General features: G+C 36.0%; 1 protein-coding gene across 1 annotated transcript in view; it reads right to left on the reverse strand.

Annotated features, from left to right (window-relative positions):
- uba7 (ubiquitin-like modifier activating enzyme 7) overlaps positions 1–24,919 on the reverse strand; it is a 35,911-nt gene that overhangs the window by 6,353 nt on the left and 4,639 nt on the right. The window contains exons 11-22 of the mRNA XM_084129004.1: positions 24,420–24,530; positions 24,219–24,299; positions 23,071–23,226; positions 22,704–22,869; positions 22,396–22,592; positions 21,302–21,366; positions 20,391–20,586; positions 17,616–17,690; positions 16,767–16,965; positions 16,579–16,670; positions 13,723–13,815; positions 13,246–13,437 (exon numbers count right to left, since the gene is read on the reverse strand). Coding sequence (XP_083985130.1) covers positions 13,246–13,437; positions 13,723–13,815; positions 16,579–16,670; positions 16,767–16,965; positions 17,616–17,690; positions 20,391–20,586; positions 21,302–21,366; positions 22,396–22,592; positions 22,704–22,869; positions 23,071–23,226; positions 24,219–24,299; positions 24,420–24,530 — 1,623 coding nt within the window. The remainder of the gene's footprint in view (positions 1–13,245; positions 13,438–13,722; positions 13,816–16,578; positions 16,671–16,766; positions 16,966–17,615; positions 17,691–20,390; positions 20,587–21,301; positions 21,367–22,395; positions 22,593–22,703; positions 22,870–23,070; positions 23,227–24,218; positions 24,300–24,419; positions 24,531–24,919) is intronic.

Below are 24,919 nucleotides of genomic sequence, written 5' to 3' on the forward strand. Positions count from 1 at the left end.
TTCGTTCTTCGATTTCGCTTGAAGTATATCGGGGCCTTAATTCTTAGTCATAATTCTAAAGCATCACTCAAATAGACTCCAAATCTTCGCAAAGTAGTCATTTAGCACCCACTTTTATCCAAAACAACATATACAACAATTTCTTTCTTTTGTAGAACACAAGATATATTTTAAATACCCTGACCATTCTTTTTAATATAATGAAAGAGAGTGAAGACTCCAAAAGGTCAAGCTACAAAATGACAAATAAAGTCTAATGGCTAGCTTTAATAAGGTAAAAGCTTTCCATTTGAGCTTCCATTTCCATGTGAATAAAAGCATAAATTAAATCTGTTCACCATTTATTTAACAATCTCTTTATGAACGGTTTGAAGCGAGTTTTGGGTGAAGAGACTTTCATTTTAGGGACAGAAATCTCTCAGATTTCATTAAAAATATCTTAGTGTTTTGAAGTTGAGCTAAACTCTTACGGGTTTAGAATGACATGAGGCGAAGTAATTGATCAAATTTTCATTTTACGGGTGAAATCAAGCGTAGTGTCAGTTCTGGCAGGGCACTTTAGTCAAGCTCGCATCAGCTGACTCTCAGCTGATCCACGTCTACCTATAGGAATACGACGCCTATCACTGTATACATATTATAAGCTCATCAGTATTATCAACAGCTATCGCGTTTCTCAGGAGCTAATTACACTCCTCCATCCCCAGCTCCTCCTCTCGTCAGTCAGGATTTGGCATTCTGATTCCCCTTGAATCAGAATAAATTCTCGAATTATGTTGTACTTTAAAATCTTGAATTAATGATATCTGCAATACATTCATGTTGGTTCTGTTCTGCTCTCTGCTCTTATCCATGCTAGGCTGCATGGATGCACAGGGGGTTCTTGCCCAGAACAGAACCATATACCGCCAATCCTAACTGTATGCTAATTGTCAATCGTATTTAACGATAGTGGTCCTGACTGTACTATCATTTTAAGGGATTGATCTATGTAAAATAGCTTTTCTAGCAGTTTCAATGAAATAATTTTTATTTTTGAAATGCAGTATATCTTTCACAGAGCACGGTTCTGTTGCTACAGTCCATGGAGGATGAAACTATGAAGACCTGGGCCAAACATGTGAGGTCATCACTCTCAGAATGGAGCACTGCCAACATTCTCATCTGTTCTTCATAAACTGTATCACAGGCTACATTGTAAACTGGGGTTTTTCTCCCTTCAACACGTGTCTCTGCTGTGCCCATGCCAGAGAGAAACATTTGAGGGAACACACAACTGTTAAGCAACATGTCTTGAGGATTGTATGATGAATGCACTTACCATATTATCTAAAACAGAGAATTTAAATCACAACTTTAAAAACAACTTTAGAAAACGTGACTCCTGCAAAAGCAAAATGTTAAAGGCAGTACAGACAAAGGATCTTGTATTTAGTGATGGACAAACCACTAGGAGCTGAGTGAAGGGTTGAAAGCAATTGTTAAGCAACTGCTCGATAGGGCCTGCAACACAATGGTTGATTCTCAGAGACAGGAAACCTGACGCAGAGGGTGAGCATGACAAGTCGCCCCTTCCTGTGGAATAAAAATGGAACGCAGAAACTGCTCACGTCCTCTAAGGTTTGGGGTAGAAAGAATCACCGCCAAGACTATAACAATGGACTCATTCTCATAACCTATACAGCTGTTTTTAGAGTTTGTTTTAATCTCTAGACACTCCGGAGGTTTTCAATGCCATAAGAAACATGTAGAATCGAAACATGGGTTGTTTGTTGGGGGAACTAAAATCTTTTCAATGATAGTTTAGTACTGTGTTATTAAATGCTTCAGATAAACCCAACTATAAATGGCATGTAAAAACTAAATTAACTGATTGGCCGCCTTGCATATCAGTCAGACAGTTCTTGGCCAGAATAAGATGACAAATTAAGTCTGGCTGTGCAAGATTAGTGTCTGTTCATTTTTATGAGTAAGTCTACAATCATCTTTCCAAGTGTGCTAATGGTTTTCTGTAGGATGTTTGGGAAACTACAAATTTGTCTTATGACTATGAAAAATATGAATCTATGAAATTCCAAACTTCAATGTGTTGAATCAGCCACACAAGTCCAGCATATGCAAGCTGAAAGGCGTAACTCAGGAAACACATGGCCCCTCTGGCCGCAAACAAACAGATGAACAATCTGAGAACAATCATGAGAATCATGAGAAATTTCCTCTGGTTCTGCTTAACTCTGTTGCTACAGTATAAAAACGATCAGCTGATTTGCCCATGCCACTACTTTAACGTCATGACAGGGAATTCTAGAGATGAAATGAGTCCTCTGACGCAACTGGTGTCTCCTAAAGTCAATATGTGGCCTGAGGGGCAAAGCCAGCTGATCCACAATGCTCAGCCAAAACACTGCTGATAAACACATATGGGCATTAGAGATTGGGACTTGCCTGGGAACTGGGAACCTTTCATCGTTTTTGGTCACGTTAAACTTGAAAAAATATTATGCATGGTCTATGGTGTAAATGTTTTTGTCTACACAGATTTGCATTAACGAAAAGTGGAGAAAATGTATGCAAAATTTCAGGAGCATTTTTATAAACATACAATACATTAACAAATAGTACTGACTCAAAACTTTTGAATAGTGTTTATATGTTGCATTGCATTCACATTTATAACGTTAAAGCATTACTTTAGGTACCTTTAGCTGTCTCATCAACAAAAACAAGACTGATTGCTTTACTGAAGGAGCTTCAGAAAAAGTGAGACAGTTGAAAGTGTGTCTGTCGTTAGGAAATGATTATTGATCTGTCTTACAGAAGCCTCCCGGGGAGAACAACTGAGGGACAGATGGCCGTCACCGAAACTCTGCGGAAGGACCTTTCTTGATGTTTGACCACAAGAACAAGATGTCAGAGTGATGTGTTTAACACACACAATGGCCCCAAAAAGTATTTGGATACTTAGGTCACACTTAAAAATGCATGAGCGTCATTGCATTGGATCACAAAATATCAAAGAAAATTGCATTTATGTTAAAGAAAGATGGCACAAGCACAATTTTCAAGCAAACTATTTCATGAAAACCTTCATACATCCAATATAAGTCTCTAAAACACCAGCTGATTGAAAGACATTGAGCGAAAATGATGGAAAAAAGTGTTAGTTGTAGCAAAAGCATGCAAGTCATCTAATGACAGACATTTACAAGTGTAACTTAAATGTTCCAATATTTTTTAGTCCACTGTATATAGCAAAATCAGATATCCGCCTTCCAGACTGAATACTTTAGCCCTTTCTCCCTTTAATCTCCTTAAACTCATGCATATCCATTGCTTGAACAGAGTGGGGTAACAAAGAATGGAGAGGGGTGACAGCATGGCATGCAGTCTCCAGAGGGTTTGACACTTACACTCCAACTATAGGCCTTCTTACAAAAGACCCATTGACGTGTTAAAGAGTAAACAGAAGTCTGGCTCATTGTCCTGCCAATGAGGCGCTCCCCACCTGACTGACGGCTCGTGCCAGAAGGAGTCAGTCAATAGATTTGTTTCCTACAAATGGTGCATTTTGTTTGAGTGTCCCTTTGAATGACACACACACACACACACACACACACACACACACACACACACACACACACACACACACACAGACATCCCTGTGCTGAAAGGGTATAATTCTCCTTGGTGTAGTCACTTGGCCCATAAATTCAGAAGCCTAATTACTATTGTAGCACAAGTACATGACAACATGCTTTGAGTACAGTGTGTTTTTACAGTTTTTCCTTGTTCGACTCGCCAGTGCAATGAATACATCTGAATAGCCCACTGATTGTGATCAATAATTATTTCTGTGTACATCAATATCATTGATTGGCTTCTATTAGCCAGACCAGGGGTCATGGGTGTCATCATGTTATGTAATGTAACGCAATTGCATTAGACTGGTCACACATGGGCACACCCAGGGCAGCTGTTCATTTGGAATCACAGATGCTTCATTAAATAGTGTTAATTTTTTACAAAAAAATACTGATGGTTCAGTGATGGTATCAAATTGTAATATCAGGATGTTTAATATTTCACAAAAATTTGAAAAAAGTGCTTCCATGGTATTCTTGATATAAAAAATATTTTTTGGAGGTGTAAATAAAACAAAGATTATTGGAGTACTTGGAGTTTTACAAGATAATTCAAAACTTCAAAATGTCATGTTTAATTAAATGTGCTACTTGCCGTTTCTTTGTAATGATTTGTATAATTTACAAGCAATTGCTGAGTGAAAGTTGTTTCACTTAATACTACATTTTTTTCAGTGCACTATTTTGTGGAATGCTGAGGAAAATATTTTTGCACAACAACCATTAAACTGTATAACATATAAGCTCTATCAGATGAAGTAGAAAACTTTTTATAAAAAAAAAATTAATCTCCACTTTTATGTCACAAACACAACTGTGAGCAAAGGGAAAAAATCATTATGCATACCTATGTAATTGCACAGAGGCTATAATTACACAAAATGGTGCTAATGTTTGCCCTCGGCTGAGTGAAAGCTGAGGATGAAGAGGAGAGCAGACAAACAGACAGGAAAAGAAGCCGTGAGGTCTGGAGGTGTCTGGATTCATGCAGACAACACAAGGTCACCAGCAGACTTTTCTGCAGCTTGACGTTTTCATGCCTAAGGCTAACAGAATGACGTTAATATGTCAAGATTATACAATAAAATCCCAGCTGCCTTGCATTTTTGTTTTAGGAAGATTTCTGCCATTTTTGCGGGGCAGATGCTTACATTGACAAAGAGTACACTACGATAAGTGCAATAAAATAGTCAATGAAATACAATCCCAATCAAAACATTTGTTTGTGTACATGGATTCATGACCTACTGTATGTAACTGACCCAGATATTTTGTGATATTTAAAACTAGGAACAAGTAATGGCACAGAGACTAGCCAAAGTTAAATTCTGTTCCCCTCTCTCATGAGTTACAGTTCTGCTTTCCATGATGTTGATGGAGATTCTGTTTAAATGCGTAAACAGATAACGCTAAAAAACACTTCCCATATTCCGAAATTAACATGATGTGATCTTTCCAACTTAACTGTACATAAAGCATGGGTAGAGAACTAGGAATGAATAGCAGATGAAGCAACACATGGTCTAATCCACTGGTGTGAGATAGCAGCTGCCTTGAATATATATTAATGTGAGTTGGCAGTCAATTCAAGTGCCACTAAAACACATGCAGCTCTCAACAATATGTGAAACATGCTTCTGGAAACCTGGATTTCATAGTCTTGAAAAATAAAATAACATAAAATAAAATAAATCATCCATAGTATTCCAAAGAATTACATTATCACTAACAGGTTGTTTATTTTCCCCTCATAAAGCATTATCACCAAATTCTACTGACAGCTCAAAGATCGCCCTGCAACAAAACAGTCTGACAAACAAACATAATTGACGCTGTTGTATACACACCCCTATTTGCTTTCTTAAGACACATTCCTGGTCTTATTGTGCATTATTAAGCTGTACATGTTATTCTAAAGAAAAATATCTGTCAATCAATAAAGTTAATAAGGTGTACCATATATTGCTTGGGATCTCTAAAACATACTAACTGGACAAAAATGATGCATTAATCTCATGAACAATAAAATATATAGTCCAGAGCATTCCAACGAGCTCCAGTTATCTGATGGAATTACAGTGAATTTGCAGAGCAAGGAAACACTCTTAATTTCCTCAGCTGATTATTTCTTGAGATAATGTTTTTTCATTTATGGACAGGGCATGCATCTATGTGACCGTGCCAAATCCGTTCCAAGACACCATTACCAGTGTTACGGGTCTCAAATGCGTTTCCAATGATCACTAGTGACCAATGATTATTAATGATAGTAGTGATCAATGATGACGTAACATGAGTAGGCAGAAAATAAATAAATAATGTGTTGTGGAAAACATATTTTGGCATACTTATTGATGATTTTATTACTATATATCTTCTTTTTTTTTAAAACTAAAGCTGGTGAATAGTGTGAAGTTTTGTTATTTTCACAGACTAGCCCTGCCAATTAAGCATACTGTGGCTTTTACGGCCGAGCTTGGATTCCTGGGGATATGTTTGCATGGAAAACATCTTAATTGAATAAGTGTTTTCATGTGTCTGATCTTTTTACAGGCACATTCCTCTATGTTCATCAAATGGCATCATATTGCAGAAAACAAACAAACAAACACAAATTGCAATAAACTAAACAAAGGTTGTTTACTTTCCCCTCATAAGACATTCTCACCAAATTCTATAACACAAAGATCATGCCACCCTACAACAAAACATTCTGGACTTTGAAACTCTAATTGAATCTGTTGATTAAGCACACCTAAAAACAAATAATTGGGGATGTTGAGTACACATTCCCTATTTAATGTCTTAATAATTACTGGTCTTATTGGGCATTATTTATCAGTGCATGTTATTCTAAAGAAAAGATTTAAGTTAATACAGTGTACCATACTGTATGTTGCTTGGGATCTCTAAAACATATAAACTGGATAAGGATTATACATTAATTTCATGATCAATCTAATGATGTTATACTGTAGGTGGTCTGCACAGTGCACATATTCTCTCAGCTTTTTCCATCAGGTACACACATGGGTTTTTAGTTTAAGATGTGCTAATACAAACCAGAACTTTCCCATCTAATTTAAAAGACAGATTCCAGAACCACTGCTGCACATGGAGGGAGAATTATGGGAAAACTCGTCTTTCCTGCACTCAACACTGTGGGTAATGAAAATAACACGGCCTGTGGTCTGATTGATCCTAACTACCAACTGAAAATCACTGCTGAGAGAAAGAGTTCAGAGCCAAAAAACTATTGAAATCACTAGTGATGGGTGTATTTCGTCATAACGTCTGGTCCTCTTTTCAGCTTTTTCTGGTCAAGAACCACTCACTTAAACAGAAAGAGAGCATTTGAAAGACATTTAACTGGCTAATCTGGGTGAAATATCTGATACCACAATAATAGCTTGAAAATGAAATAACTGCTATCCATCTTTCCAACTATCTATCCATGTCTTACCACCAGGAATAGTTCATATGATTGAACCCTCTTGGTGTGGTTGTGTGATGTCAGGCCAGGATGCACAACTCTACTATATGTTCCGTATGAAGTATGGCTTAATGTTTTCACCATGCAGACATATGGAAAGTATGCAGCATGCTGTTACTTCTAAAGCAACGGCTTACTTTAGACGGCCACACACATTTTTTGCCAATCATTCTGGTGCATCATGCCTATAAAAAATCAAATTTTATTTGAATGAAAACCAGAGGATTTTTTTGTACTCCATACGATTGTTATAAAACGAACATTTTTGAAGATCAGAAAAGAAGAAAGACTAAAGGCCAAAGTGTGAAATATTATTACAATGTAAAATAACTGTTTTCTATTTGAATATATTTTGCAATGTAATTTATTCCTGTGATGCAAAGCTGAATTTTCAGCATAATTACTCCAGTCTTCAGTGTCACATGATCCTTCAGAAATCATTAAAGCATTTGCTGCTCAAGAAACATTTCTGATTATTATCAATGATGAAAACTTCATACTTTTGTAACATTATGCATTTCTTTATTGTCACTTTTGATCAATCTAATGCATCCATGCTGAATAAAAGTATTTAATTATTTCTATAAATGTACTATTAGTGTGAATATATTCTGTGGTTAATGAAAAGTTTCCATTCTATTCAACATCGCTGCAAAAAGTTAATATATACCTAAAGAAAGCGAACTGCAATACACATTACAGGAAACATTAATCAGTGTATTTCATGGTAAATCCATATCGTTAAATTGTGCATGAGCTCAAATTTTGTAATACATTAAACATGAGCATGATCCTCCTTAAAACTTCAAGACGTCTTCATGGTTAGAATGGTCTGTTTGTGCATCGCTAACTAGAGAAAGCTTTAACCAAGACCAATTGCTCACTGATGACACAGCTCAGCTCTATTGTAATGAGCTGATTATACAAGTGAGTGCGCTCTACAGTAAACACAGAAAGAAAAAGAGTGAATGAACAAGTAGCCTAAAGTTTTGAAACTCCATCAAAAAGGGAATGCTTGAGAACAAAGAAATGGAGAGAAGCTTTGGGGTTGAGCAGATGGGCTTTGAAACCTCCATTTCTCCCCACAGCCCCCTTCTTTCTTACTTGCTCTCTCTTTAAGAAGCTGTGAATGATTAAAGGAATAAAAAGGCAGTCTCATTGGAGCTCAAGAAAATCTGGTTCTAATAGAGGATCTTCCTGCGATGGCAGGAAATAGCTGTCATTACTGCAGGCTTCTCTTTCTGCCTCCTCACTATTTTCTTCTTTCGTTCTCTCTCTTTCCAAACCAGTCGTAATTCATCAATGGCCGAATAAAGTGGCCCACAGGTCATATCCAAATAAATGCTCTCACCTTATAGCTTATAATCTCCGCTCCATTTGGTCTACAAGACCAGCAGACACAACTAATACATTATGTAAGTGAGAGGGAAAAAGTTCAATAATTGTGCTGTTTTTTCATTGTTAGTCTGTAGACATGCATCAGATGGACATCTTTGGTCATTGCATCCTATTTTGCTCTTCTTTTAAGCTTTTCACCTGCATGATTGTCACATTTAAAAGTCATCTCAGGTTCCTCACCTTGCACCTGCACCCTAGAGAGGTATTTAGATCAAGTACTGTACCAAAACGCTTTTAGATTAAGCAAAGATGGATAGCAAAACTAGACCACTATGACAATAAACTATTCATTATGCTTCAACACTTGAAAAAGGGAAATATTAAGTAAAACCCATAGAATAGAATCATGTGAAAGAAATCTACATGAAAACTTGAAGACTACATGAAGATGATTTTTTTAAAAAGAAATTAATACTTTTATTCAGAAAGGATGAATTAAATTGATCAAAAGTTACAGTAAAGGCATTTATAAAGTTACAAAAGGTTTCTATTTCAATTTTTTTTTTTTTTACTTTCTGTTAATTTAAGAATCCTGAAAAATGTTTCACAGTTTCCACAAAAAAAGTAGCACAACTGTTTTCAACATTGATAATAATAAGAAGTGTTTGAGTATCGTATTAGAATGATTTCTGAAGGATCATGTGACACTGAGGACTGGAGTAATGAAGCTGAGAGAAAACAGTTCTTTAAAATTGTAATAATATTTCAAAATTTTATTGTTTTTACTGTATTTTATACTCTTGGTCTTGGTGAGCATAAGAGACTTAAAATAAAAATAAAAACTTACTGAGAGAAAACTTTTGAACTGCATTATATATCATTCTGAGTCCCTGTAAATCATGAACAGCACAAGATGACTCAACAAGACAAAAATGTATTCACTGTGACTATAAGGAGAAAGAAAGACTTAATAATCATCGAAAGAGTTACAAGCACTGCCAGATGTTTGCTTCATCTATAAGAACCCTCACATTAATGCCTACAGGTGAAAAGCCAAGCTGCCAGAAATCGATTTATTAACAGAAGCAGGTTCAAACATGAAGGTCCATTTACTTTAAAATATAAGCACCGATTAACCCTGTACAGATTAATGAATGTGTAGCAGAAAACGTAGACCTTTAGATGCTGTTTAACACTGCGATCCAACTGTCAAAGCACCTTTGGAGGTGGTCAATGACACATATGGTCACATCACATTTGTATTGTAAACAGTAATGCATTCTGTTGCTTCCAGGTCAGCATCAAAGGATCAATGGTCCAAAACAATAGGTAAAAAAAAAAAAAAAAAAAAACCTTGTTTTGCTGCAATGACATTCAACGATGAAATCTACAGTGTACAAAACCTTCGAATGAAACCTATCAAATCTATAACAAGTCCTTGTATTTGTATAGTGCTCTTTACAGATAATTGTGGGTTTAAGTCCCATCAAGCAAGCCAAGGGCGAATGTGGAAAGGACAAAAAGGAGTTTAGCAAGTAGAGGGAAAGACACTTCAGAGGAACTAGACTCACACAAGAGATCAGTGGAGACACAAGCACACCAGCATCCCATGCTGACGACCAGCATCTAAAAGAAAACACATGCTGGTCTTTTCTGCAGGGTTACGACAGACAGTCTCATAAACTGCCTTGAGAGGCTGCTAATAAGGACCTGAAGCATGCACAGCAATAACCCCAGGCAGAGCACTTTCTAGTATCATTTCTGATGAAGGCACAATTCACATGGTAACACTGCACACAGAATGCCAAGGTAAAATACTGATGCATTATAGTCAGAAAAACTGGGCTAAATGGACTGCTTTCCACAATCAATGTGGACTTAAGTCATCACATGGGCTTTACACTTTAAATGAATAAAATATAAAAACTGCCATTGTGAGTACTGTAAATTAGTTTTTATAAAAGACAAAATTGTTTCAGTCCAAAATAATGTCTGCAATACTAATCCAAGTCATTCTCATGACAAAAAGATTGATAAACGAGTTTTCTGAAACGGTCTTGAGAGTGTAAAAATAGTGGAGGCTGTTAAAGAGGATGTCCTTGATAGAAAACAGGAAGCTACGAGCATATCAGTCTTGCCTCAGACTAGATTTAGAACCCTCTTAGTATGTGACCTGTCAAATTTCCATAATTTATATGTTTTTTTGTGACAATATGACTTAAATGTTAGTTTTATCAAGCAACTGACTATTATGCATTTCTGATCCATCTAAATAAGTGTCTCTCCTATTGTTTTTCTAAATCCATAACAATTTCCAAATGGAAGCCGCATTGCTGGAAAAGAAACTAATAGATATTTCCACAGCTCAATTTAATACACTGACAGCTGACAAAGCCCCACTTGGCAACTACCATATCACTACCACAGTCTAAACAAAGGTTTAGAAAAATGGAAATGCTAACCAATCGACTCAATAATTTGTTTTCCACCACGTATCAGTATTACAAAATAAAGCATGCTCTAGCACACTCTTAACTCGTCCCGTGTGTGGAAACGTTTTTGCACATCCTGGACTTGGAAAAGACTAGTGAAAACTGTGCCAGTCATATGAAAAAGGTATGCAAACAAAACAAAAAGGATGAAAAAAGTAAAAAGGAAGATAAAGGAAAAGCTGAAGGTTTAAACTTCTAGACACCAACATTGACTTAAAATTAAGGAAGTTAGCGCATCCACACTAAGCAAAATAAAGACTACCATTCAAAATATAGACTACTAGTTTTTTTTTTATTGTTTATTCAGCAAGGATGCATTAAATTGACCAAAAGTGACAGTAAAGACAGTAAAAATGTATCAGTTTCCACAAAAATATTAAGCAGTACAACTGTTTTCAACATTAATAATAATAATAGTTAATGTTTCTTGAGCAGCAAATCATCATATTAGAATGATTTCTGAAGGATCATGTGACACTAAAGACTGGAGTAATGATGCTGAAAATACAGCTTTGCATCACAGGAATAAATTACATTTTAAAAATGTATTACAATTTAATACAAACAGTTATTAAAAATTTTAACATTCTTTCACAATATTACTGTTTTTACCATATTTTTTGATCAAATTAATGCAGAGACTTCTTAAAAATCGCAACCGACCCCAAACTTTTGAATGGTATTGCATCACAAAAATGCGCTTGTTAGGTTTTAAATGATAAATCAATAGACATACTCTTCAAAATAAAGACAAAAATCATTGTGACACTTTGTGGTTGTGAAAGTTAGTGGAACATGTTGCTAGTTAATGTGAAGAACTACACCTGTGGTCCTCTGCTATAGGACACCTGTGAACTTGAGGTGAACTGACATCATACATCATCCACCAAAAATCGCCAAATTGACTTGTCAGGTTATTTAATGCAATGACATTCATACGTTTGTGGGCTTTAGAGTCCAAATACTTTTTAGGGCAACTGCATGTTCTTGTAATCTGAAAAAGTATTGGTTCTGCTGAGTGTTTTGAGAAAGGAGCACTCCAGAAAATGGTGACATCACACAAGTAACCTGAGCTTGTGTGTTTCAAAGATCAGCTCACCGCTTGTCCCCTTGGGTGAAAATTACCCTCAACTCTGACCCTGCACATGTTGGTAGAAACAACACACCCCCCATGTGTGGACGGCCATGTCTGGGGTTGCATTACCTCATCTGAAGTCTTTCTGCACAAATCTTGAACCATTCACTTATGTTTCTGTTTCTAAGATCTTGATCAAAGTTATAAACCCATAAGTGCACCAGCTCAAACACAAACACCAGATTTTGCATGCAACTCTTTCGAGGGTTTGCTGCTTTAATACACGCACGAGTCTGTCCGAAAACTCGGAATGCGTTCCCTTTGAAAGTGGAAGTCCCCTAAACTGAGCAAACTCACCAGGTTGGCAGGTGAGGGGTCTGCGGGGGTGAGTGTACAGTTACTAAGTGGTTTAAGCCCCTGAGGATGAAAATAAGTTAACTAAAGCCTGCAATGATCTAGACCCAGACAGAAGACTGATGCTGTACCCTTTAACCCCAGCCATAACCCCAGGCCCCCATAACAGAACTCAACCACAGGAACCATTCCCTTTTATTCACTGCACAAGAGTGATTATTGGGAACAGAAGCCTTTTAACTAGCACGCTTACTCTAACTAACAACATATTAGTCTTTGTTCAAATATTAGTCTAGAGAACAAATTGTTTTAATAAACCAAGACCATAAACAGTGATGCATGTAAAAACATTGTAATACAGATCATTCTAGCTCTAAATTATTATTACTACTAACTTTATTAAAAGGAACTAGATTCTTTTTTTTATTCATATTTAATGTTTTTTATGTTATTGTATTATATATAGAATATTTAATATTTTATCAGCTATTTAATAATAATAATAAAGCACATAATGTTATTTTATTATATTGCTGTTTTATAAAAGCAATAAGCTACATGAAACCATTACAGTGATTTTACTATAGTTAATATAGGTTTTAGCTAATCCACAACCATGGTAAAATTAAATACATTATGTTGGATATGGAGGGCCTTTACATTATGTTGGAGGGCCAATACAGACCTATAGTCAATATACACATACAACCATTATGATACGCTGTATTCAACAGCTAAGAGCTACTTCTACCTCTCTGTGCTTGTTAACTAATTAGGACAAAAAGCAATACACACTCATTTAGACAACAGTCAGATGTTAGATGGTGATAAGTGAGTAGCTTTGTCACTTACTGTGAATGTCGGGGCCGCACAAGGCTGTGAGAAGACAAAGTATTGGGTGGCCAAGTTTAAATATGCGTTGCGGTAGGATGTGATTCGCCGGTGACCCTGGACAAGCTTATAGAGCTCCAAACACATTAGTCCGGCGATCGCAGCTGTTGTAGTGGCGATTGCTGGAATGATGCGGCCAGCAATTAACTTGCTCTGCAGATGAGAAAAAGGTTTGGGATATTATTTACATAAATATGCACGTTTGTACACATGGTACATGCTTCGTGAATTACAAATACATGTTCACACGCGGGTGCAAACTATTAATGGTAAGTAGTACAAGTAAATGGAATGGAACTCTATGGTCTAGTTGAATGAAAAGGTCTTTCCTCAGGGTGTTCTGTATATGTACTGAAACTGAGGACACAAACACCCAGAGGGGAATGTTGATCACGTTAGACCTTTAGTCTCACAAACAAAAGCACCGCAGAGTTTCACCTTGTGGCGGTCGGCTGTTGGTATATCATAGTTCTCTGCCCTCAGGTTGGATGTTGCAACTATATAATCCATGTGGAAATTACTATCATCATCCTGGAACACAAGAATAAAAAAAAGAGCATATGGTAATGCACAAACAATTTCGTTATTACAAGCACTGACACATAAGGGACATTCTTGCATTCGATCTTGTTTTTTTTATGTATTCATGCATCATATGCACATATTTGGAGACTGTGCTAATTGTTTCTTCTCATTTTAAAATTAAAACAAGATTAGCAAATGGTTAAAGAAAAATAAACTCTAAAAGATGTTCTTCAATAAATATTCTCTTAAAACAAGTCTTAATACATCTGCAATTTTGCTTTAAGTAAATTTACTTAATATATATATATATATATATATATTTTTTTTTTTTTCATATTTAATACTGTTTTAAGGATGTTTAGACAGTTTTAGTGAAAAAATTACAAAAATATTCCTTAAAAATATATTTTTTGTGTGCAGTGTGGACATTTATAGAAGAGTTGCATCATTTACTGTTGATTTTAATTTCCTTTCAATGATGGAAAACACCCTTTGATTTGTCCATCAGCAAATCTTCACCTACTTACCATCTGTTCATTTGTTACCGTAGGGCAAAAACAAAGGGGAAAAGACCTGTTGTGTTTTAAACGTGATGCTGAATGTTATCTTTTAGTCTTCTATTAAAACAAGAAGAATTTAAAAACAGGAACAAAATCATTTGGCTCACAGGTATGTTTGTGCACTTTGGTACAACAGGTACTAGATAAAGATGTTATCATAGCGCGTCATGTTTAAACATTGATCGTTTCCAGTCTACTATTGTATTCATATGTAATTTCCATTCATTTGACCATAATTGCTCCAGATTCAACTGGTGTGAACTGCAAATCATATACTTATAAACTTAGTAAAGATAAGGCAATTAAAAACCAAAAAAAAAAAGCCATTAAGCATAATTCACAACTTGTGATATTAGATATTGCAGGAATGCTAAGATACCCTGGTGTTGAGGTTTTGCCACTCTGCTTACGCCCCAGGCACCGCAGCACTACAAAGCCTGTCAAGTATTGGGTGTGTTGAGGGTAACTGCAGGGGTGTTTGAGCATAGTATATAATTTGGCAACCTGATGCCACCAGAATCCCCCAAACACACATTCCACAGGAAAAATCTGGCAAAGAATGTGTCATTGCTAAAAGCGCGAGCACACACTTGCACATGCATACGGACATACGATACAAACAGTGGGGCCCAAAGGTCTAAGTACACTAGAGAAATCGTTATTATTTTATTAGATTTTTGTAACAGGAAACATAAAAAATGAAATATAATTCAATAAACAAAAACTATAACATTATATCCATGATATTAAAACACTGTCTTGAGCTTTAGTGTAAGCAAAAAAAAAAAAAAAACCTGACCATCGGTTCAAAGAGTCACATGATGTCACATGATTCACTTACATTTGATTAGTGACCTAGAAAAGAGAGCAGAATATTAAATATTTCTTCTTCATCATATATTTGGTTTGTTTTAGAATCCTAAAACTTTATTTTAATCCCAGATTTTCTATGTGGCTTTAGACTTTAGGACCTGCCGTATACAGAAACCTTTGTCTAACTGTTGCCATATGAACATTTTTCCAAACACATACCAGGACGCTTAATCTTCAAAGACAGCAAGACTAGAAGCAACCAGAGAAAGAGAAATGGAGAATAGATAGTCCAGGAGTGATTTAAAGAAGAGATTGTGAAAATCAAAGACAGATACATACAGAGAAACACATAGACTGAGACTAATCCTCTTGCTAACAGAACACACAACTGAGATGTAGTTCGGACACTGCTGCCCATTCAGTCTATGTACTGTATGTGTGTGGAAGCCCAGGAAGCCCATGTGTCATGCAGTCACGACAAACGACAAAGCGGACACTGACTAAACCAGCATGCATCCAACGCTTTTCATAAGACCTGTCTGTCCGTTGGACACCCTCTATTTGAGAAGTATGTCACAGCGTTGAGGTACTATGAAGTAGATCTGTCTCAACAGAAAGGATGACTGTTTTCTCTCGTCTGTTATGGACGGAGCTGGTTAAGGGTCGATGAAAACTGCAGTCGGGGTTGGATGTTTCAGGGCCAATTTTGTGGTCCAATGAGACCTCCTACCTGAGAGTGGACGCCAACAAGTCTGACAGGCCCAGTGCACACACCAAATGTGTGTGTTTACCAGGAATGCCAAAGTTAACACGCTAACTTTCATACTAATTTTATGTTTAAAGACACTATAATGGAATAATTCATACAAAAAGAAAACTGTTATAATTTTCTCTTCCTCATGTCATTCCAAACCTATATTGTTTTCTTTTAAGTTTAAAGTAAAACAAAGATGTTTTGCAGAATGTCTAAGTTACTTTTTGTTCTATGAACAAAATGACAAAAAAACGATACAAATAATGTTTTTAAATATATACACAGAGGAATCCTAAAGTTTTTTTATTTTTTATTCTGAAAGCCAGGAAATAAACAGAAGGTTTTGAAAAATGTAAAAGAATGTAAAGTTATGATGTCAAATTATCCGTATTGACAGCCCCCCCACACACACACACACACACACACACACATACACACACACATCTACTTAGTATACTAAGTTAAATACTAAGGAACTATTTATGTTTTATTTACTATTATTTTAATTTTCTATTATCTTTGTCATTCTGTGCTTTATACAAATGATACGAGGTATTTAGTTTCATCAAGGCGTGCATCACAAAACAATTTTTATTGTGAAAATGCTATTCAAATAGATATTGATTTGACAAACATGGGTACCTTCTCAAACTCTTGTGGATGCATCCGGAAGTTTTGGTTCGTCAGCTGGAGTTTGGACAGCTTCTCCTTTAACATCTCCAGCTTGAATTTGTCTAAGAGATGCAGTGAGGGATATTAAAAGAGAGTTCTTTCCAGACTTATTCAAATGTATTGGCCTATATAATTTCATATAAAGCCTAACATCTCACCTTCCTCTTTCCTCTCCTCATTTTCCTCTTTCAGCTGCTGGTCGGTCTCTGCTATCTTTACAGTAGATTTAGGGGTGAACTCGGGGACTTTTACTCCCTGCAGAACACTCTGAATGTCAGCACGATTTTTTGAGCCTGTAATCCCATAGATCTGGCCGTATAAGTTGGCCGCTGCCACAATGAAGTCCATATGGGTGGTCTGTAAAACAAGAGAAAAAGGTAATCATCTCAAAATACTTTTATTAAAGCTGGCAGAACTTAAGTGAAACTGCGTGTTTGTGTTTGATTTTGGGCTGAAGGGTGGAAAACTTGAATCACAAACACACATGCAGAGACACAGAACTGCAGTGGTTAACAGGAAATGATGAGAGGAAAGTGTGTAGTGCATTCAAAAAACAACACTTCCCAAAATGGGTTAACCATAGAATTCAAATTGACTGTGAAAAGGGAATTCCTTAGTTTAGGGGAAAACAAATCTTACCAAATGATGATAACATTTATAAAGAATCAAGACAATGGAAACAATGGGCCATAAAATTGAATAATGGTTGTAGAGTGGAACCATTTGCATATCTAGCCTAATTAAAATATTTAGGAGTTTGTCTGAAAGGGTTTCTGTGAAAAGCATGACCTGTTTGCTAATGTCCCACTGTGTTTACCTGTGTGAGTGCGTCTGTGTGTGAGGGGGTTTAACATGTTCTCACTTTGCTTTTTTAATCTCAGGTGATCAATATCAGATAATTCCCACCAGGAGAAAAACCGTGAGTCGTAAAGTTAGACATTCTTGTCTGCAAGGGATGATGGGAGATTCCAGAGACTGTGTATGGGAATTTACTCAGGAAAACTTACATTGTTTGTGTCAAAGGTCAAAGGATGTGGACATCTCTTTGCGCCCATCCAGAACGGAAGTCCAGAACTTGTTACCTAGTGAGGACCAGAGTGGGAAGGAGAGGAGAAAAAGCGTTTTTAAAAAATGTTTACATTTTCTTTTAATGTTTTTAAATGTATTATTTATTTTATTGTTTATTATACGTGTACATTTTTATGCATGTATATTTATTATACATGTACAATTATATATACACATCTATTATTTTTATATTATTTAATATTAATAATATTTTATTGTCTGTATTATTTGATGTTTGTCTATTAAAAAAAGGTACAAACATTATTTATTGTTGTTTATTTTAATATATAAAAGATACTGTTAAAGATGTTATATAGTTCTATTATTATTATTATATCTAAAAATATTATGTTTATGTAGGATCAATTAATTACAGTTTAAAATACTTTATGTATACTTTTAAAATAATTTTTATTTATTTACTTTTTTATTATAATTATGATTAAATCTTTGTTTATTTTTCATTTAAAAAGATTTGTATATATATTGTTTTACTTAATGTTGTTCATTTTAACATATAAAAAAAAATGTAAAAAAAAAATAAAAAAATAGTCAGCTCCAGTAAACAAGAATGGAAGACGTCTACATGTTTTGTGAACCAAATGGAAGCCCTGCAGCCACACCAGTCACATGCTGATGTGAAATGGACGTGATTGGTCACCATAAAGCCCATGTCTCCAAGCCTTTTGCTTAGAGAGACAGAGTAATGAGTTTATCATGTGTATGTGTGTGTGTGTGTTCGATACAATTTGTGTTTTAACAAAAAACAGAAGAGGCTGTTGAAAAGAACAAAGGCAGACCAAAAGAGCAGTAACACAAAGCTTATTCCAATTCTTATTCCAATTCAAAGCTTATTCCAATTCTTTCCATGGAAAGAATTGTTTGTGTTGATCTTTCCAACCGTCTTTTTTCACTCCAGGAAAGACTTCCAACTGACAATGAGAAACTTTTATGCCAAGCTCATCCAAACCTCAGGAGAACTTCATGATTGATTCCTTTTCAGTATATTCATGCACAAACCCCTGAAACTGAACTGTGGTCTACACATCTGCGACTTCAGGTTTTGCAACTGTTATATCTGGACATGCAAGATAAAGGACATTTAAGAGTTTCAAAACTCTGTTTTCTGGTCCATATCACCCCTCCTCTGAATGAATGATTATCTCTGTGTGCAGGCACTGATGCTATGGATTAGACCTCTCCACATCCATACTGTTACACAACCATAGACGCACAAGCTCCTAGTAGAAATGATTGGTCGTATTTTTCAATGAATAAGAATCTTATATATTTAGAAAGAAATTATTGTAATATGCTGCAATTCACATAATGAAGACTTTTGGATTTATAATAAGACTTCAGATAATGACATGAATGATTGATTTTGATGTGAACAATTTCATAAATATTTATTTTTTACAAGGTATTGTGACTTTATCATGCCATCTCTCTAAACATGGTCCGAGCCCACTGTTGTTATAGACAACAGCGCCACCTGCTGGTCCAAAGTGAAACTAACACATTCAATCACACTTCTGATCCCAAAACTAATGCCAACTCACTTTTTTTTAACATAATCATAATCAAAATGTCTAAGGTATATATTGATAAAACTAGTAAGTCTGTAACTAGTTATTTTAGTAGGTCTTTTTTATCATCCAAAGCGTTTTACTGAACAGTTTTGGGGAGAATCTCACAAAACATGACAAAACCATATAGGTTTTATTTCATCCAAAATAAAATAATAATTATTATATATAATAATAATAATTTGCTTAAAGAATTTTTTTTATAGAACTATTAAGAACTATTTTTATAACAATTTAGCACATTTTCCCCCCATTCTCCCATGTGATAATATATATATATATATATATATATATATATATATTACATTACAGGGTAACACTTTACTTGAAGGGGTGTGCATAAAACTGACATGACACCGTCATAATCATGACATGACATGTCATGAATATGAAGGAAGTTTTATGCATGTTTATGACAACTGTCATTAAGTGTCATTCGCTCAATTATGACATTTTTAATGCAAATATGACATTGTGTGAGATGTCTTTGTTATGGCAACTTGACATTACTAAGACAACACAACCTGTCATAAATATGTCATAAACATAACATAGCAGATTAATTATCAAACTTAAGAAACCACTTAGCTTTATGGGTTAACATTTCATTAAACTGTCAGGTGGTTGGTTTTGACATTGGCTATCATGAAGCCATTATAACATTTTAATGACAAATTCAATTTGTACCACTGTAGTTGAGGTCAAGAAAAACATGACACAGTTATAATGGCCTCATGACAGCCAATGTCAAAACCAACCACCTGACAGTTTAATGAAATGTTAACCCATAAAGCTAAGTGTTTTTTTTAAGTTTGATAATTGCATGACAAAGACACTGACAGGTTATGATGTATTGGTTTATGTCAAGTTGTCATAACAAAGACATCTCAAACAATGTCATATTTGCATTAAAAATGTCATAATTGAGCGAATGACACTTAATGACAGTTATCATAAGCATGCATAAGACATCCTTCATATTTATGACATCTGCCATGTCATGATTATGAAGGTGTCATGTCAGTCTTATGCACACCCCTTCAAGTAAAGTGTTACCCATTACAGCCTAGGAACCATAAGCTTTAGCCACTATGACACGTCCTTGTATATTTGGCTCTATGTTACCTGGTCAGGGGGAAAGCAGTGCAGTAGTTGTCTAATGTGATTGTTGTAAAGCGTTTCCCACTGTTTGCGGGCCCAGCTGATACAGTCGGCCCAGTTCTGAGGCCATTCCTCGCTCAGACACCTATAGACGCCCTCCAGCATTTCCACAGCCTCCACATCCCCACGGGCGACTGTGCGATCTACAAAGGTTGGGTCACTGCAGACAGAGATGGAAAAAAGGAGTAGAGCTATCTGTTTGCTATGCAGTATTAGTAGCTTTTTTGTTTAAATTTTTTCAACATCAATCGTTTAGGCTAAACTTTATATGGCCCCAAAGCCATTAAAAACATTTCATTACTCAAAATAAAATTACAAAAAATGTAATTAATTAATAATTAATGTCAAAAACATACAGCAGAATTACAAAAATTTCCCCTTAAAACGAAAATGAAAAATACAACAGTACAAACAAATTCAAAATATTAATAAACAACTGTAATAGTGTATTAATGATACTACAATAACACTGAGCTGTTGAGTTGGGTGGGGTGACAGCACACAGGAGGTAGTTGAGATGGAGGCAGTTATGCTGATGCCTTCCCTTTGCGGTATCTGCAGCACACAGCACCTCAACTTCCTGTACACTCGCCTTTTTATAAACATCCTTCACTTCATTTCAGATGGAAAAGAGATCTGACTACAGTTGACACTTGTGGCAGGAAGCCAGGGAGCAGCCAAGGGTTGCACTAGTAATGAATAGCTGAGCCTGGACATGAGGAGTGGGTCACATTTAAGGAGTACAATGTTGAACAGAATCTCAGAAACAATATCTGCATCTGCTGATAACAGTTGTGCCTCTTCATCCTATGTTTCCTGCACACATTTGATCTTTTTTTTCCTCTAGACTATAGTTAAAATGCATTTATCTCTACCTGAGATAGTGGTTCACATTCTCTGCCGTTTGCTTGAAAAGTCCTTCAAACTGGTCTCTGGCCCACTGAAAATGATAAAAAATAATTTGTGATTCACACACACAGCCTCATATTTGCATTAAAATTGTCACTTTGTGTATTTTCAGATCTTCAGACACATACATAATTTGATCATAAAAGCCTGGATATATTACATAATTTTATATATTTATTTTATGTATTTAATTATTTGATATATTATGCCTGAATATTTCCACTTAAGTTAAGGGCCATTCTCACCAAGGACGACAACTATAAATATAAAAAGCTTTAAAGGGATATTTCACCGCTGGAAAGATGAATGTGTATTTAATTTGGGTCATTTATGCAGTAGAAATGTGAAATTATTTTATAAGTTGGTGCTTTCTAGAATGAGAAAAGCCAGAAAATGTATTTTTGGCTCATGTGGATGTAAGACAACAACTCCCAGAATGCACTTGCTTCGCTGGCCGCGTACGAGGCCACTCCCAAGCCACGCTTACCGGTTACAGAGGGCAGTATCGGAGGAAATGATACAACTAGGCTACTAGCTGACTCGAAACTGAAAAGACGCCGTTTTATCGTGAGATCCCCCTATGGGCGGGCTGAAAACATGCGGAACGAGCTCCTCCTACTGGCCGTAGTCTCTCGCCTCTGGACAAAAAAGCCTCTGATGAGCTTTTTTGCATCATCTGAGGTTTTTTTCCAGACACACAATACAGAAATCTCTTGTCTCAGGGGGACATGAGGGAGGGAAGCATGGTGATTCGAAAATACTACCGGGTTTCTACTGATACAAAGCTTAATGCTAATCGGTGAAGTATCCCTTTAATAGCCATTCAGGTCCACACCACAACTATAACGATAACAACAAATAGAAACAATATCGTTGGAATCATTTTCAGAATGTTTTTTAATCAATATTTGGAGTAACACAGGACAGTTGAACCACTCCAAACAGAAGTGTTTGTGATAGCAAAATGAGAGAAATGATCATTTGCTGCTTAAACGGCTGCTGTATTTGTCAATACAACAACCTGTAAATAAACTGTCCACCATTACAAATGCCTTCTTACCTGTAGCGTGTGCTCTATACGGTGCGGGAAGTTCTTGAGTGTGCAGATGGGAATGGCTTTCTGTCCTCCAGATGTGGAGGGTCCATATGATTCAGTCAGGTGTGGTACTACCACCAAAGTGTGGCCTTTACTACCCAGAGTTCCTCCCTCCAGCATGGGCTTTTTGTTTCGCACACAGCACTGGTCGAGATAGACTCCTAATGGACAGGGAAAGTAAAATGTTAGACATGTAGCTACAATATCACTTTCTCATTTTGAGTTCTTCTGGTTGATAAACGCTGTTGGTGGACCTAGCAGTCAGCACTCACGTGCATCCACATTATCCAGCGCAGCTGCTACGCCATCAAGCTGACTGTAGAATGAATATGTGTAGACCTCCTCCGTCTCTGCACACACACGGTTCTGGTGAGAGATGATGTTCATGTAAGGGTTCATCTCTTTAACAGACTCCGCCGCCACCTCGGACTTCAGCCTCTGAGAAGGATAAAAAGAATAAATGTAAATGCCATATATTACAGTGATTTTACAACAGTTAAGGCACGTGAAGTGGACATGGCTCAATCAATCATATTTCAGAGATGGACCTGTTTTAGATTACGGTCATTGATATTGTACTAAAACCATTTTCTGAAGTTCAAATCAATGGTGTAGCTATTCTGTGCCAACTCTTCTTACCCCGATGTCCTGAGAGCGGAACAGGAACTGTCGATTCAGATTTGATCGCTCAATGGAGTCCATGTCAGTCACCGTAATTTTTCCACCCTCTCCCGCACCCAGACCAATCAGAGCAAAGTTCTTCAGCAGCTCACAACCAATTGCTCCAGCTCCAACCTGATCACATAGACATTAGATGAGAATTGATGAATAATATTGATTAATAATCTTCAAGACTGAGAGATGGAGCAGGACGTGGGATTTTTAAGAGAGGTTAAATATGGAAGGACTATGTTTACATGTGATGTACTTTATAGCATAAATGTACACAACCGTTCAAAAGTTTAGGGTCGCATAAAAAAGATTTTTTTATGTTTTTAAAAGAAGTTTCTTATGCTCACCAGAGCTGTATTTATATGATCAAACATACATAAAAACAGTAATACTATGAAATTTTAAAATAAATGTTTTCTATTTGAATATATTTAAAATGCAATTTAATTTCAGCATTATTACTTCAGTCTTCAGTCACATGATTATTCAGAAATCATTCTGATTTGCTGCTCAAGAAATAATTATTATTATTCTTATTCAATGAACCGATGTTAAAATGGTTGTTATAATTTTTTAGGATTCTTTGATGAATAGAACGTTCAAAAGTACAACATTTATTTGAAATAAAAAAAATTGTAACATTATAAATGTCTTTATTGTCCCTTTTGATCAATTTAAAATATCCTTGCTGAATAAAAGCATTATTTAAAACAATTATTTACAGACCCCAAACATTTGAACAGTAGCATATGCTAAAAGCAAAAATACTACTTTATTATTACTTTATTAGCATAAAACTGACATGAAGAATTCCCGGTTTTAGTAACATTCAGAGACACCAAAGTAATAAACCAAAAAATTCTCCTCTTAAAAAAATCTGGAATATTAGGTTGATTCACACAGGAAACTCTGACCTACATATCCTTAGTGCTCAACAGGAAATATCACATGACAAATAAAATATTTCCTGTGCATTCTACACCACTGACTCACTGATCTGCTCACTGCCCTGCACAACAGATCAACAAGTAACTGACAGTCATCCAACAGGGTTTACTGAAACACAAAAAGAGTAATGACCTCCTCTGCTGGTGAAGCAGGAGAAACACACTCACCAGAAAATAGTTCTGTTTCTTCAGCTTGTCTTGAAAATCAGATCCAAACACAGCAATCTGCCCATCATAGCGGCTGTCTCTCTGCAGCACAGAGGATAAAGATCACTTTATCAGAAGTAAGTGAGTACGTTCTTCAGAAACAATCCATAATGAGACTTTTGTATTTTCTAAATACTGCAAATGAGCTTGCTTGTTTCTTACAGGAGCACAGGCGTCTTCAGTAAGGACAACTCCGTCCTCCTCTAGAGGCAGGCATTCCAGGGCATCGAAATACAGCCACTGCCTGAGAGGAGTGAACTTACCACTGCACGCCTGAAAGATTTCATTCACATGTAGTCATTAAAAAATTAGCTTATATAGATAGACCATGTTCACAAATTTAAATTATGTGTCCATCAAATGGTGATCCTGGTGTAAAATAACATTAACCCTTTCCCCACCAGCATTTTTTTTCCAAAAAGTTGCTGGCCACTCTTAGCATTTTTGATCATTTTCACAAAACTTTCTTGGCCACCAGAATATTTTGTTGTACTGTATGAATATCTGAACATGCAAATATATCAAAAGAAAGAACAGAGCCTCTGCTTTTAATCAAAAACATTCTATTATAGCGTCCTTAATGCATTCTTTTTTATCAACACTTGAATGTGGGTAAGTTTCATTAAAAAAAGCTACATTTTGAACAAAAAGCTGAGAAAAGT

The sequence above is a fragment of the Abramis brama genome (genome assembly GCF_963993115.1).
Source record: "Abramis brama genome assembly, chromosome: 11".
NCBI classification, from domain to species: Eukaryota; Metazoa; Chordata; class Actinopteri; order Cypriniformes; family Leuciscidae; genus Abramis; species Abramis brama.